General features: G+C 41.4%; 1 protein-coding gene across 1 annotated transcript in view; it reads left to right on the top strand.

The window, feature by feature from the left end:
• Nucleotides 1-5,010, top strand: part of nsmfb (NMDA receptor synaptonuclear signaling and neuronal migration factor b) — a gene marked incomplete at its 3' end in the record, with an annotated part of 47,167 nt that extends 42,157 nt beyond the window's left edge. The window contains exons 16-17 of the mRNA XM_080738910.1: nt 3,875-3,950; nt 4,913-5,010. Of these exons, the coding sequence (XP_080595036.1) occupies nt 3,875-3,950; nt 4,913-5,010 (174 nt within the window). The remainder of the gene's footprint in view (nt 1-3,874; nt 3,951-4,912) is intronic.
• Between the last annotated feature and the right edge of the window lie 11,322 nt (nt 5,011-16,332).

The following is a 16,332-nucleotide window of genomic DNA, read 5'->3' as shown; positions in this document are numbered from 1 at the left end:
ACAGCGGTCTGTTATTGAGCGGAACGGTCATTATCCAGAAATAACACACCGCTGAATTCAGCGATTGACCAGTCAGAATCAAGCATTCAACCAAGCCGTGTAATAATAACAAGTAACACAACATGACTTCCTGAATGTTGTTCTTGTCTCTAATCCTCTCAGAGTATCTCTGGTGACCCACTTTTGACCCCTGACCCACTAGTTGACAAACATTGCTTTAGGATATCATTATTTGCTCTGACATTGTCTTTTCAGTGATTTATCTTGCTGCCCTGGAGGTTGTTCTAGTCACTGGAGGAGAAAGCAGATGAACAGAATTTCTCGTTCCCCAGTGCACTATTGTACCTGTGCACCGCCCCCCTGCAAGCTCAGCTGGGTAGTCAGGAGAGCTTGAGTCATCCTACACTATTAATAGCCTGAGGGAGCGTGCTAGAGCTTTTGAAGATGAGCACACGTCATCTCCACTGTGACTATTGTCACCAACCACTCACAATATACACAATATATCTATCTATAGGCTGGTTGTTTTGGTGTTGCAGTGAGATCTCGTTTCCGGGGCAGCTCTACCCACTTTAAATGTGATCATTTTGACACTGATTTAGACAGGTCAGGCTGTATGGGATGAATTGCAGTGTTGGCCTGCTATTGAGCTACAGTGAAATGTTGAGGTTAAAGGCAAATGTACACCACATGCATTGCGATGTGGTATGGAAGTCACACGTGTGCTGCTACTGCTGCATCCCATGCTAATGCATTAGACACAAGTGGATCTGGCAAAAATATGCATATTTTGTAGGATCTGCTTGAGTCTAATGCACTTGCGGCATCCATACTGGCACCGTTCCACATTGTATACATCTGGTGTACATCCTCCTTAAGTGACCAAGCAGGAGGCATTAATACTCAGGTCCAAAAACTGTCTTGTGTGACAAGAGCAGTGGTTCTCAACCTGTGGGTCAGGACTCCCAGAGGGACCCCACATGATTATGGGGCAGGCAGGCCCCTGATGACAGTGAAGTGACAATTCAAGACCAACTAGAATCAAATGTTTTTTGATAGAAAGTTTTGGGTGCTTGTTGTTTTCTTAAAGTGTTAAGCCGCAGGGGGGTCCGGGGGGGGGGGGGGGGGGGGGTAATCTGCATAATACCTTGTTAAAGTGTCCATTTTGTTAAACTTTGCATTTGTAGTTATTTTACTGTAATTTACCAACATAGTAACCAGCACAGATAGACAAAGAGACATTCATGGATTCATATTTATTCAGAACTAACTTTTATCTTCCCCCCTGGACCCAGGGTATGGCAGCTGCATACCCCTGCCATACCCAATTGACGCCCCTGAGTCAAAACATGCATTGCGTTCTACCTTTTCTTTGCTGACATCAACCCGTTACACACAGTGCTGCAAAGTGCATGATGATACTCGTCAATTCTGCGCTTCTTTATTAACTAATTTACCTTGCTCCATTGTTGGCTAAATGACGTTTCGTTTCGGCGTCTTTTGGGCAAATCTGCAAGTACTCTCGCCGTGGTTTCATCCACAAGCGTGGGAGGACGGAGGAGTGACGGCGGAGCGTTCAGTGTGAGCGATCTGCTCTATAAATGAAATGCACACACGTGTGTGTCTGTGAGCTTGTGTATCTGCTATTTTTCTATACCAATGAAACGGGAGATTTGCAGAGATATGTAAATGTAACCATTAAAGCAATAACACCACTCTGAATGGAGAGAAAAACAGATCTCCGATCTCATTTCATGCTTGTGTAACTCGACAGATCTCCATCTCAGCCAGTGCTTGTGTAATTTGCGGGGAATATATTAATCTGACTCTGATTACAAACCACTTGAACTCCGACTTCTATATCCTATCATGCCAGGGGGAACAAACCCAATTGCGAGCTTGTTGATTTGTGGCACTGCATAGATTGGCAAAAATAGATTTGGTGTAGTGTAGACTGAATATGTGGTCAAAGTAAAGAGCAAAATTGGGTCCCGTTTTATTCCAGAGGTTTTGAGGCAGGAGTAGGCTTAGATGAGGCGAGGTAGGCTACTGAAGCTCCGTATACTGCGTATATCACAGCGGTGCTTAATAATAAGTGAACTTTCCGACGGCGAAGTCCTTCTGATGGATTTTTCTTGGCTGTCAATGTCTCTATAGTCCAAAAAATCGCTCTGAACGTGAGTAAAACGATAGTGTACTGTGTACGCTGTATCGACTTGTCATCTAAAGCATTGCCAAATGGGAAATGTTAACTTGAGCATGTTTAAACCACTCACCGTTTTTTCCTCCTCTGCTGCAATGAATCGCTCGCCTCTGCTCGCACGAGCCGAGCACAAACGAGGAAGGGCGAAACTTGCCGAGGCACAAATGAGGGAAGGCTGGTGGGCTGTGGCGCTCGATTCCACATCTAACGAGGAGAAAGCCTTGTTAAAATACGTGCAGACAGCCTGGCTCCGCCCGGCCAAATACCTTCCGACACGTATATCGCCCTTCCCAAACCAAAGAAGGGGGGCGAAAAAGCAACTAGCAAAGCCCACGGATAGAGGAGCAGTTGATTCCACATGATCTGCACGCTGAGCGGGGGCGGCGCCCACTGACTTCAATAGAATACGTGGAGCCAGCCGAGAGAACCGCCCGCGTTTATCATCAAGTGACATTTATCCACTTCCCATGCCCACGTCACTTCCAAAGTGACTTCCAAACCCTAGGTAAGAAGTTTTGGTCATAGATTCCCAAAACTAAAAAAAGGAAGAAAAGAAGGGGCCATTACTGCATGAAAAAAAAGTAATCAACAAAACTATAATATAAAAGCTGTTCAAACATTGGCCAAAATGTCAAATAGTATAAGAAAGACACACAAATTGTGAAAATAGCCGATCTACTAGCTCACAACGCTTCGCATTGAGATTGTAGATCGGCTATTGTCATACTATGTATCTGTGGAAGCGAGTCAAACTAAATGTAATGCCTCAACTCCTACATTCCAAGTGTTTGTCAGAGTGAGGGTCAAATAAGATTATGGGACTCACAGCCTGAAAAGGTTGAGAACCACTGCTTTAGAGCACCACAAGGAGGAGGGACAATACAAGGTGTTGGATTTGAACAGGTCAGGTCTTACAGGGAGAATCATTTTCTGTGAAAAACTGGCTGAGCCACCAGGCTTCCCCTACCGTGTTATTAAAACAAAACAACAATAAGGAAGCTTAATTAGAAGTCCCTGAGAGGACTGAACGAATGATATGCCAAGGTCCTGTTTCATTATATTCATAATCATTATTAGTGTTACTGGTCCATTAACTGTCACTAGTCCTGTACAGATTGTTTAATGTTTCTTTGTCCCTGCACCATGTACAAAAACACATTACTGACATCACTGATCCTCAACGTGGGGTCTGGGGACACCCAGGGATCCTTCATAGCTTCCTGGGAATTAATTCAGAAAGTGTACAAATGGAAAGAAATCATTTTGATTCCATTGTTGTCACACTCTCAGAATTAAATGAACACTGAGGATTTTACTGTAGATTTTACTGTAGGTCCCAGACTCGAAAACCGCTTAAAAATATGAGCCAACATTATGATCCTGATTCCATCCTGATTATATCCAATTAGATCGCCATCAATTTTGACCTCGGTAATGGAACAGCTGCCCCTTCCGGCGTGACAAATGCAATGCCACCCACACGCCGCATACACAACTGCTCTTACTTTAAATGACACATTAACCTTTAGATTTATATTCAGCTGTATGCTCTATCGGCTCTTGTATAAATAAATAATCAGTTGTGTGTTTGTGTACCTTGATGGTATTTTGAAAAGGGATGTGCTCTCTCTCCCCCCCATGTCTTCCCCCACCCCGCCTCTCTCTCTGCAGTTGACCCAGAATCTTAAGAAATTGATGAGACCCCACTCAGTGGAGTTCAAGTCCCCACTGGAGCTTTCTGCACAAGGTGAGGGCATCACACGCATCCAAGGGGCTATCCGTGTAGAGACACGTTTAAATGTGCGTGCACTGATGCACTTACATGGCATGCAAATGCACACATGCAGTACTACAACAACATATCACATATTGTTTGCAAGGGGATAAATTGACAAATGGATACTGGGCGAGTTCCCACACACATGCCATAAACCTGCCACACACACACACACACACACACACACACACACACACACACACACACACACACACACACACACACACACACACACACACACACACACACACACACACAATGTAGCATAAGCATAGATTTTCTGCTATCTACCCCCCAGTAGTCCTATGGAATGCCTAATGGCTGGCATTAATCAACAATAGCTAGCTTGACACCTATAGACAGTACACGAGGGCATTTATGCAAACACACACATGAGAACATGGAATGCTTGTATATGCACCCCCCATCAGTCACTTTCCTGACATGTATTGATGCCATGTTAATTATTTTCCAATTAAAATCTCATTGCCTCTGCCAAATTGTTATTCCTTCTGTTGGCTCCCATATCTCTCTCTCTCTCTCTCTCTCTCTCTCTCTCTCTCTCTCTCTCTCTCTCTCTCTCTCTCTCTCTCTCTCTCTCTCTCTCTCTGCTTGCTAATGATAGTGTATTGACTGGGAACACTGATCAAACTTATATTTGATTTAGTGGTCATTTCAGTTATGTAGTAATAGTCGTCTCATATCTAATCTCATAATTCCCATTTCGTTTCATCCCATCACATCTCATCTAACCTCATCCCATCCTATCTATTACCATCCCATCTCATCATCTGATCTGATCCCATGTCAACCATCATCTCATCTCATCTCAAATCATCTCCTCTCTTTTTCTTATCCATCCATCTGGTGAATAGATGAGAAGTGAGCATCCTTTGGCACTTATTGTCCTTTCTTTCCTCCTACTCTCGTAGGCAAGGAGATGATCGAGATGTACTTTGACTTCCGTCTGTTCCGCCTGTGGAAAAGCCGCCAGCACTCCAAAATGCTCGACTATGACGACCTCTTGTGACGGCATCATTCTCCTCAGTTAGCCTATTGGCTGGTTATCCTATGGCTGAGCCTATGGTGACAGGGCATTGGTTGAGAGGTCCCACCCCCTCTAGAGGCTCTGTAGAGCGTGCTGTATTAGGAGTCGCAGCTTTAGAGTCCTGGCGTGGTGTTTTTGCTTTTTCTTCCTGCCAGCTCCTCTCTAGCCCCGCGCAGGGTGGAAGGACACGGTGGCAGTTTGAGCCACTATCAGGAGATTTGAGGACTTTATCCTCCCCAATCCATTGCTGTCCACAGGTGACTCTCTTTTTAGCCTAAAGAGAGAGGGACACGAGGGATTTTAGAAGGAAAGGTGGAGAGCAACGCAGATTCTTGTGATACTGTAGCCTAATTGTCAGGGTCACCTACTAGAGTTGCAAAGATCTCAGAGCTGAGCGAGGAGAAGAGGAGGATAACAGAAGAGTGACTTTGGGGATTGGACTCTTTATGGGGGCAGAGAACTTTGCTCTGCCACCCCACTGGTCTATTTGCTCTTCATATGAGAAGGCAGGAGGAGGTTTTCTGTCAACTGAGTGCAATCGTGTAGAAATAAGTTATGTCTGGTGCATTAGAGAATAACTCCCAGCATCTTTCTTTATCTACATACACAAAGACTATATATTTAAGTAATAGTATGATTTTGATTCAAACTGTAGTATATCTATATACAATACCCCCCACCCCAACTCATCATGCTAGTATTTCATATTGTGGACTGTTGGATTAACTCAGGTTATTTCTAGCCCTCTATCCTGTGTGTGACACTGTAGCTTACAGAATCGTCCTCGACCACTGCTCACAATACAGTAAACTGTAGATCTGAACTATAAAGCCTTCTTATAACAGGATTAGCCCATAGAGCCATGGTGGTAGGATGCTAGAGAGTCAGGGACATAGATGTGGGAATAAGCATAGAGTACGCAATTATTTTTTTCCAACACTAAATTATCATAGTCAACTGTAGCTTATACAAGAGAGTGTATTACCTACACATCATTGTACACGTGCATGTTTCTTAGCAGGTGGCTACAGTAGAGTCTATTCCATTGTGCACACCACCTGGTGAGCCAGCACCAGCAAGTATGGGCTCCCAGGTGTTAACCCCCTTTTGCTGTGAACCTGTGTGCGTCCCCCAGAGATAGTGTGCTATGTGTACTTTATAAGTGTGTGCCTACGTAGCTTACACGCGTCCTTGCACACTGTATTGAGGTTGCACATGGAATCCCAGGAGTCAAGTAGTCTAGTCCAAGTCTAGATTGCCTTTATCCAGCAACAATGTCTCTTTCACAGCATATAACTTTAATCATGCAACATATAACATACATATTATAGTGCACAAGTTAACCATTGTCAAACTGCCGTCCCTATTTGGGCATGTCATTATAACGTGACATTTCTTTTAATAAAAATAGATTGTCAAAATGATACATATAAACGAAATTTGTTGTTACACTATTTCATTCATCATACGACTAAATATGTAGGGCTTAAGTGGTTAATGTACTGGAATAAGGCGATGATTAGGTGTTATGTACTGTATGTGTGAACTGTATATCTACAGTATTGTTAGTTGTTCCATTGCTGTTGCGAGGGCCATTCATTTGTGAGATATGTTCTTTGCATGGGTGTGTTAAATGCTAAATCAAAAGGACAGTGGAGCTGCTTGGAATTTTTGGCAACATATCACACAAAAATATAATTATTATTGAAGAACAACATAGTTTAACCATGACATCTTTGAGGACCCCTATCGGCTTACTTACTAACATTTCACCACTATTCAGTCTTAGAGGGATCAGGTTAAGGGATTTATTCTGTTTTAACCTTCATTTAACCAGCTTATTTAGAACAAATTGTTATTAGATGCTTTATCTACTTAATGCATGTACTGTATGAGAACATATTGTTCATGAAGGGTTTAATAGATATACCTTGAAAGATATGAACAATTTCAATAGAAGTGAGAGGGTCACAGTTGTCTATACCTACGACCTCTACATTATATGGGTGCATTTGTGAGGAAATTAATATGGGTTGTAATCTGTAAATATGCAAAGGTTTATATAGCATTATATAGCATAAAAATGTTCTATCCAAAATGGGACCCAGACAAACTCACAGTTGAAGCTCATGGTTTTCTGTCAAATTTGTTCAGGATTGTGTCATATGTTTGTCAGAAATTTCAAGTAATTTTAAATCTGTATGCTGTTACTCCTGTAACCCTGAAACATGATAGTAGTCTATAGGCCTACATGAGAAATGTGAATTTGAAGGGAACTATAACTATATAAACACGTGTTATCAAGTCCATCCTTCCAAGTTTTTTTTTTTCTTTATGTTCCTTTGTCCTTTAGAAACCCGCTCCCAACTGTTTACAAACATATACTGTATGACAACAAAGACAATCAGGGCATTTATCAATGATGATGATAAATCAGAGGCAATTCTAATTACAAAAACCTGTTTGGAGATAGATTTTGGTTGAGCGCCTCCCATATACTGTATATGTACATGTATCTTTGTTTATTGTTTTACACAGTGAATCCCATCACTGGGAAAAAGGACACATAGATTGTTATTAACACGCATGTAATATAATGCTATGGCCCATTAACAAAACTTCTTCATATTATATAGCATATAATTTTATTTTATATAAGTTTATGGATGTATATGCCATTGTCAATTATGCCACCTTAATATAGTGAATGTCCTTAAATACTGTATCTCTTGGCTTGCCAAAACGCTGTTGTGCCATCCGTTCCATTGTTTGTGCTGTGTATTGTTGTTTCTGTTAATGTCTTGTCTTTGGCTGTTTGGTGAGTGGCAGGATATGTATTTATTTATTTATTTATTGCAGTGAATATGAACATCATGGCCCTCACAGCTTTTTGTGTGTACATACTGTAGTAGTAGTCAAACTCTCTTGTCTTTGTCATTGTGCAGGATCTCTCATTGTTACCAGGATGTAATCTTATGTTCATATCTTTGCACAATCTTGGTTGAGAAAACTAAATGCATAGTGTGCATTAATTTAGATGCTAAGCTTCCTGCTGTCCAAATTAATATTCTGTAGCAATAGTGTGACATTCTTGGTTGGTACTGTTATTTGAACTCTGACATTGCCCTTTTCCCCCGCAATGAGAACATACATGATGTGTAATATTAGAATGTAATGTAGCTGTGCAGTACATCTCTTTTTAAAGACTACTGACTTACTATTCTGTGGTTGACAGAAAATAAGAAGAAAAAAAAACAATGTTTTGGAAGCAGTCAATTATACAGGCCACAGTGTGATAGCACAGCTTCTGTACAGAACACCAATAACCTACTTAAAATGTTGTAGAAATGCTTCCAAATGGTGATCTGGGTCACCCGGCTTTCTCTGCTGCTGCTCATTAATTGAAGGCAAGAGAAAGAAAAACAGAACAACACACAACTCTAAACACAGAATCCACATTTGTCGTAAAGGAGTCAATATCTTTAATTCTGACTGCCACTGTGTCAAATGTAATTGTGAATTGGATTCCCTTCTAAACAGAAAGCCTGATAGATTTCTGTTTCGATTATTTCTAGAACAGTAGCCTACAGTATATACTGTATGTCTAACAAACTAAGCATAAATCTTAATGAATTTTGATAAAATGAGAGTTTTGGGCAGTGGAGGAAGCAGTGAGTAGAGTCTTTCTATGGACCATATTTCTTTGGTAATCTCTGACAAATAAGAACAAATGCGGGCATGACATACTGCAAAAAAGTCTCTTCAGCAAGAATTTGATTCAACCTATCTGCGCAAACAGACTGTAACTTGTCGTCCTAGCTCAACGAAGCGGACATTTCCATTTCAGGTGGGACATACAGTAATCACAAAAATCAGGACATCGATCTTGATCGCTTCACTTCCCCCATTAATTTGAAATGAAACCTTGTTTCAGCCGTTGAAGGAAGAATATGCTACCATCTGTTTTAAATCGGTCCTAAGCATTGTGCACTGCAGAGATTACCAGGCGCTTGGTGGGGAGGTGGGTTTAGTTTGATGATGAGTGATTAATGCTGTTTTGATTGCCCCATCATCCCCCATTGAGCTGTGATTATATTTTATCAAAGAAGGGGTTGGCAGTTGTTCAACGACTCACTTTACTACTTCTCCAAAACTCAGCTTTGTGTTTTTGAATCACTATTTTAGGTCATTTGACTTATTACAGAGAGGTCGTACTGTAGGAGTGATAGCTTTGGTAAGGCTTTATAGGTAGATCTTCAAATGTCTTGATAAAGACATTGTTGTTTGTAAAACTTAGCAATTGGTATTATTGTATAGTTGATTTTTAGCAATTGGTATTATTGTATAGTTGATTTTTATACTATAAAACGTGAAGAGAGATTGGGTAGTGTAAGACTAACTGAAATGTTTTTCCTTAGCATATAAATGTTATAGCAATTTAATCGAAGGTGGAAATTTGCCGTAATTGAAATCATAACAAATAAGAATACACTGATTTTTGAATTGTATAACAATGGTGATAACCTGTGAAAAGATGTTTTTAAAGCATTTTTCCAGTAAACTTTGCCCAAAACACAACCAACTTATTTTGTCTTTATTGTTGTTTAGATTTCCATAGACTTAAGTACACTGCAAAACAGTTCACACGTCCTGCCATTGGCAAAAAAAATATGAAACATTAAAGGTCAATTTGGTTAAATTTGTACACTTAAATTATACAGTATTACCACTTACTTTGTAGATTATGTTGTCTGAATCTCTGTACAAGCGCACACACACACACACACACACACACACACACACACACACACACACACACACACACACACACACACACACACACACACACACACACACACACACACACACACAGATTTACTAGTACAGGACCTACCCCCCATGTGGCACTATACCAGGGCTTTTTACTTTTAGGCCTACAACTCTTGGAATATAGGTTGTAAAATCTATATTCCTTTATTTATCAAATCTGATGACCGACTCATAGATCACACTAAGATTCTTGGCATGATTTTTTACATAATGGGGAGCCAAATGAAATGACTGAAATTACTCCATAGCTGGAGAATGTCCTCAAAGCAGTTAAAAAGGCCCTCTAAACGTCTAAAGAACACTTGTTATTCGGTTTTAAGGGGAGATAAAGCTGGCTGTCTGCCATCAGCATAATAATGAAAAGAGATATAATGCTTCTGAATAATGGAACCAAGGGGAAGCATATACTGTATGAAGAGAAGAGGATACAGCCTAAAATGGATCCTTAGGGGGCCCGGCTCTACATGGAAGCAAGCAAAGGTCCTGTTAATAATATAGGAGGGAAACCACTGAAGAGCTGTGCTCTGAATGCCAAAAATAATCAATTGTGTCAAAGGCTGCGCTAAAGTCTGTCCAATCCTATATTAAAATTGGTTAATGGGAGGGCCAGCAGTCGGGCTGGCAGATATGGCCATCCAGTTGTCCAGTTCTAACTGAGATGCCCATATGGGCATATACTGATGGCATCAGGGATCTCCATATATGGGCATAAACTCGGCGTGAGGGCCGCTATGCTGCTCAAACCTCTAGTAACCTCTAGTTAAGATGGCACAATCACCAGAATGAAGATTCAACATTAAATCATGTGACACTTTTACCAGGGCTATATGGCATGCTCTAAAATGCTATTCTGGTTTAACAAGGACAATATTTTCAAGGTCCTTGGAACAAGAATGGCAGTTTGTCAAGAATTACGTCAAGGGAGCAGGTCCTGAGCTCGTGAGAAACTGTTTCAGACAGGAGAGACAGAAAAGAAGGAAAAAGTGACTAGGACAGTATAATGCATAGGAAAGTGTGTTAGGACTTAGGATGCTCTATACTGTACCTGTCCTGTGTGCCACAGAGTATTCCAGGCTCCGATTTTTGGCGATCCTACTGTAAATATTTAGTCTTGGAAGGATGTGTATTTACAGAATGTCGATCCTACTGTAAATATTCAGTTGATAGATAATAGACAAAGAAAGCACTATGTGGGTCCTTGAGTATGGCAAACTGCAAACAGGTGCTCTTTGGAGAGGGTATAGTTACTTAGAAGACAAAAAGTTCAAGTTCACTTCCGTTAGGGTATCAAGAAAAGTTCACAGATGGCGTGGAGAACTTAGAAAGGATCCAAGGCAGCTCTGTTCAGTTCAAAGTACAACATATTTTATTTTACTTCATAGCAAGGGAAATATTAAAAAATGCAGATGACCAACGCAGATGTAAATATTTAGTCTCGGAAGGATGTGTATTTAGTGGTGGTAGAAATGTGTACTTTTAAATCTCATAGCACAGGCTACAACCTTTCTGGTGGTAAGCTCGTTAAGTGCTGCAGTTAGGCAAAAATGTATGACCAATTTGCCCATGATCCTTGATCGCATTAATGTTTTTTCTGTAATTGTGTTGAATTTCAGATCTCAATTACTTCCATTGCGTATGTGTTTCAAAGTAACTTCACTGTCATTAATATGTGCTAATGTAGGAGCTGCCAAATTTATTATTAGAATTCAAACTTGTGGCGTCCGACTTTGCATTTATGAAAATAATCAATGCTGTGAAAATGTACCATCATGAATACTAATACCAGGAGGTCGAAGAATTGATCTGAGAGTCTGAACACACTTGAGGCCTACAGTATGACAGTCAGTCAACATTACATACATACATTAACATACAGTATGGCAGTCAATCAGCATGACAGATGCGAGATAAATCTATCAAACACTGGGAGATAAAGTAGGTCATAAGGTAAAGTGGATTTCAACATGAATTGATTTCACATAAATCAGAACTCTGTCTTAGATTTGATCATATAAGCCCATCGACAGTATTCGTCTTGTGGAAATGAAATGGTCAAGCCGGACAGCACTGTAATAGTGCTTAGGGAGAATGCACTGACGTCTTACAAGTTCAATAGTTCAGTCCTCCTCGCATTAGAAGTAACTGTGTGACCTACTGCACATACAAAGCTGATACCTTTAAATGCATTTTGAGGAAAATAATGCTGCTATTTGTACCCTGTATAAAATGTCACAATGCGACATAGCGCTGTTTACACAATGCTGTACCCCCTCCAACTGTATATGTTCCCCATTTTCAACTGTTTTTATTGTATTTGTGATACTTGCTTTGGCAATGTAAATGTATGTTTTCTCATGCCAATAAAGCTCCTTTGAATTGAATTGAATTGAATTGCATCCTTTCAAAATGTCTGGTACTGAACCCTTGGCTCTGGTCACTTTTGACAGGCACAAAATAAGCAGGTAACCATAGGGACGTTTGCCATGTGAAACGAGGGCAGAGTCTTTACACGAATGCACGCAACGCGCGCCACACACACGCCTCCTGACTTCACCTGGTGTGTGAAGGTTAATTGGGCTGAACTCTTTGTAGAGCCTAGTAGTTCATACTGGTCAGATCAATCAAGAGGCATTTACAGCTCTCTCTGTCTGTCTGTGAGTGTGTGTGTGTGTGTGTGTGTGTGTGTGTGTGTGTGTGTGTGTGTGTGTGTGTGTGTGTGTGTGTGTGTGTGTGTGTGTGTGTGTGTGTGTGCGCGCGCGCGTGTGTGCATGTGCGTGTGCGTGTGCATGTGTGAGTGAGAGAGAGAAAGAGAGAGAGAGAGAGAGAGGGTAAAGGAGTTCAGGGAGGCATGGCTGCGTGTGTAAGAGAAAATGAAGGAAGAAAAGTAGTAGTGGAGGAATAAATTGTAATTGCAATTGAAAATAGCCGACCTCCAAGCTCACAGCGCATCGCAGTATTTCCACCAAAAGGCCCTTTTGGAAATTTCAGCCCCTGCCTCTCTAACATTCTCTGCACGTCCCTGCTCACACACGTACACAACGTACACAAGTGATTTTACACTTGTTTTTCACCCCCTAGGAGATGTGTCCCATGGTGTGCATAAATCTGTCCGATTTCTCATATTCCGTTCTGATTCGGTACGATTGGCTTCCAAAGCTTGCAGGGATGGCCCCTTTTGCCACAAATCATGAACGCATGCAGCACCTGATTGATTCCCATGAGGAGCACACTTTTCTAGTTGCATAAGTGGAAGACGTTATTGTATGCATTTATGATCATCTCTTTTTCAGTGGATGTAAAACATGAAGGGCACTGGTTGGCCATCTTGAAATTGTGTTCAATTGATGCCATTAAAAGTTCACTGTCAACGCACATGGTTTGGTCTTAACCGATCAACCTATTGGTGGCTTTGTTTGTGTAAGTACCGGTAAGCCATCTTGGCTGAAACACTTGAGACGGACTATAGGACTGCTGTAATTAATTGCATTAAGGTTGTTGTTCCCTTCTTTTGTGTTGTTAATCCATCCCAGCTTGATCAATCCCAATCCTCCTAATTGAAGCTGTTGTGGAATCCATACATCTGGCAATGTAGCATCTAACTCAGTCTAGTCAATTTCAAATTTAGATTTAAGTTAAAAAGATCTTGCGCCAGCATTAACTCTCCTACTGCCAGATTATTTCTTTATTTATTGGGTCTGGTGCCATCAAAAAGCGGCTTACCTTTGCGACGTTATAGTAGACTAGACCTTACCCGTTTGAAGATATGTGCTCCAATATATGTGCAGAGTGTGGGTTATGGAGAAAGTAACTGTAACTGGTGCATGCGTGAGAATATGTGGGAGCATCATAATGTAAGGAGCAACCCATGGAGGAGTGTATATTTTTTGATGGATACAAATAATTTAACAGCTAAATTAGGTGAATAGAAGTATGGGGATGTATGCGCTTGCTCTACATAATTTTGCCATACCCGTGGGAAGATAAGACACACATCAAATGCACCCGGTGCATTAGTGACCCGTGCATGCAGGCAAACCACATATATAAGAGAGAGAGAGAGAGAGAGAGAGAGAGAGAGAGGGAGAGACACTGCAACATTCCTAACTGTGAGATTGGTGGGTGTGTGTGTGTGTGTGTGTGGGGCTACAGATCCCATGGCCTGGAGGAACGGACCGTAACCCTGACAACAGGGTGTAGTGTTGAACAGAAGTGGTAAAGAAACGCTAATAAAAAGCTTGAATTTGTGAAAAATGGAAATCGGGCTCCGTCACCGTCTGTCTAATGCTAATGGCCAATGCCATGTGAAATTTGGGATCAGTTGCTGAAGAGATAAAGGTGGAAATGCATTTACTGACTGACTGACCTACTGACTGACTGACCTACTGACTGACCTCTCTAATTATAGTATGGATAGACAGACATTTATTTATTTATTTATTTATTTATTTTTTTGATTGTGCAATAGTGCACTTTGGTCTGCCAGGCAGCAGAGGGCGGCGTCATGCGAGAATGAATGTGAATTTGCCTGTTATGTGTTGCCGTACATTCAGACCAGTCACTGGCCACAGAGCCTTACAGCCAGAGGAAATCAACAAGGAAGTGAATTGGTCTCCGTTGATGTTAACGCATAATGGATTTTTTACACCATCACCGCGGAAAATGTGTTTACAGTACACGGCGGCGCGACCCCTCATCAGCTTCAACAAGGTAAACGAACGAACGAACGAACGCGAACGAGCGCCGTATTGGCGCGGAGGTCTCTTGAGAATTGGGGCGAACAGGAACGTCCAAAGCAGTATAAGAGTTAAAGAATACACCACTGTGGATCAGATGGAATATGCTGTATTTGGAATAGAGCTAGTAGCCTTTTCGCAGCACCACCATTGCCATACTGTTAGGAGTACAGTATTGTGTGAATGCAAGCGCATGGATAAGCAGGGGCACATGCATACTCACACACAGGCACGTGCACACATAGACATCAAAGGGGCTTGAGCCCCTGCCCTTTTATCTGTCTCCAGACCATGAATGCAGTTTTTACTATGGTGAAAGAAATGCAAATGCCCTCTTTCCATGCCATACCTGAAGGCAGCATTCAAGAGAATTTCCTTGTCCAAACTCTCCTGAACTTGAATGCATCTCATGTAATTGCCCTCTCTGTGTAGAAATCCATGCCGTTAAGCCACATCTCCAGTATTGACTTGATAATGCTTAGTTCAATGTGGTATCACGCACCAAAAATAGCCGATCTCCGAGCTCGGAGCTTGGAGGTCTGCTATTTTCGATATTTCCACCAAAAGGCCCTTTTAGAAATGTCAGCCCCTGCCTCTATAACATTCGCTCCACGTCCCTGCTCACACACGTACACAACGTACACAAGTGAGTTCATTTTACAGTTGTTTTTCCCCCCCTAGGAGATGTGTCCCATGGCGTGCATGTGATTACTAGCAGAATGGCGCTCGACTTGGCATCGATCTTGATTAGGTGCAAACGGGCACACTCTCCCCACTGCTCCACCGCCATCAGGATAATAATAAAACCATTATGAGATATGAGGGCCCTAACTCCACTAATGGTGCCTGGAGAAGGGAGTTATGTACACTGCAGAAATTAGCTACAAGTGTGTTTTGAGTGATTTATGACTGAGGGCATTAAGAATTTGGGAATACAGAATCAACATTATGTTGCTGGAACAAACAAACAAACACAGTAATATAAAACTATGTTTGTCCTACTTTGAATAATTATGTGTGCTGTGAATAATTACATTTTCCTTTTTGTCCCCATAGTTGTTAATTGCCCAGGTGCAAAGTTGCAGCCATACAGTGAAACCTGAAGCTGAGAGCCTATACTGTAATCTGTTTATCTCTCTGACTTGCTGTTTGTATATTTTTTCCCTTAAAGTCTATCTCTCGTCTTCCCTCTGTCTTGTCTCTGTTCATCCTTCTGCTTTCCTTGTCTTTTCTATGATCAGGACCCAAACAAATACAGTAGAAAAGATAGGTGTAGGAGAAAAGAGAGAAAAACATCTAAGCACATGCACTTACAGTACTTGTCTGACTTGTTGTTGTTCCTACTCTTCTCCGTTTGCATTTCTCAAGGTGTGCAAACACTATGATCTGTCTCCTCAGCATTATACCTGACCCAGATTTCACATGTGGTTTGTGTTAGAATTATTAATATAACTTACAACAATGTCCACGAAGGTGAGACAAATGTGAGGAGTCATTATTTTTATTTGATAGGAGCTCCTGGAGAAAGGCACCTGTTCAGCATGCGGGTTGAATATAATATGCGGGTTTGAGTCTCCCGAACATATTTTATAACATATTTATCGTCTCTGTTCAGCAGAAACCTTGTATCTCCAAGTTTCAAATGTGCACGTTCTTTTGTAAATTAAAGACCTGCCTCGTCACTGCTGCACAATATGTATAGTGAAAATAGCAGATCTGCAAGCACACAACGCCTCGTGCT

This window comes from Nannobrachium achirus (genome assembly GCF_963921795.1).
Source record: "Nannobrachium achirus genome assembly, chromosome: 12".
NCBI lineage: Eukaryota > Metazoa > Chordata > Actinopteri > Myctophiformes > Myctophidae > Nannobrachium > Nannobrachium achirus.
This window is presented reverse-complemented; position numbering and strand designations above follow the sequence as displayed.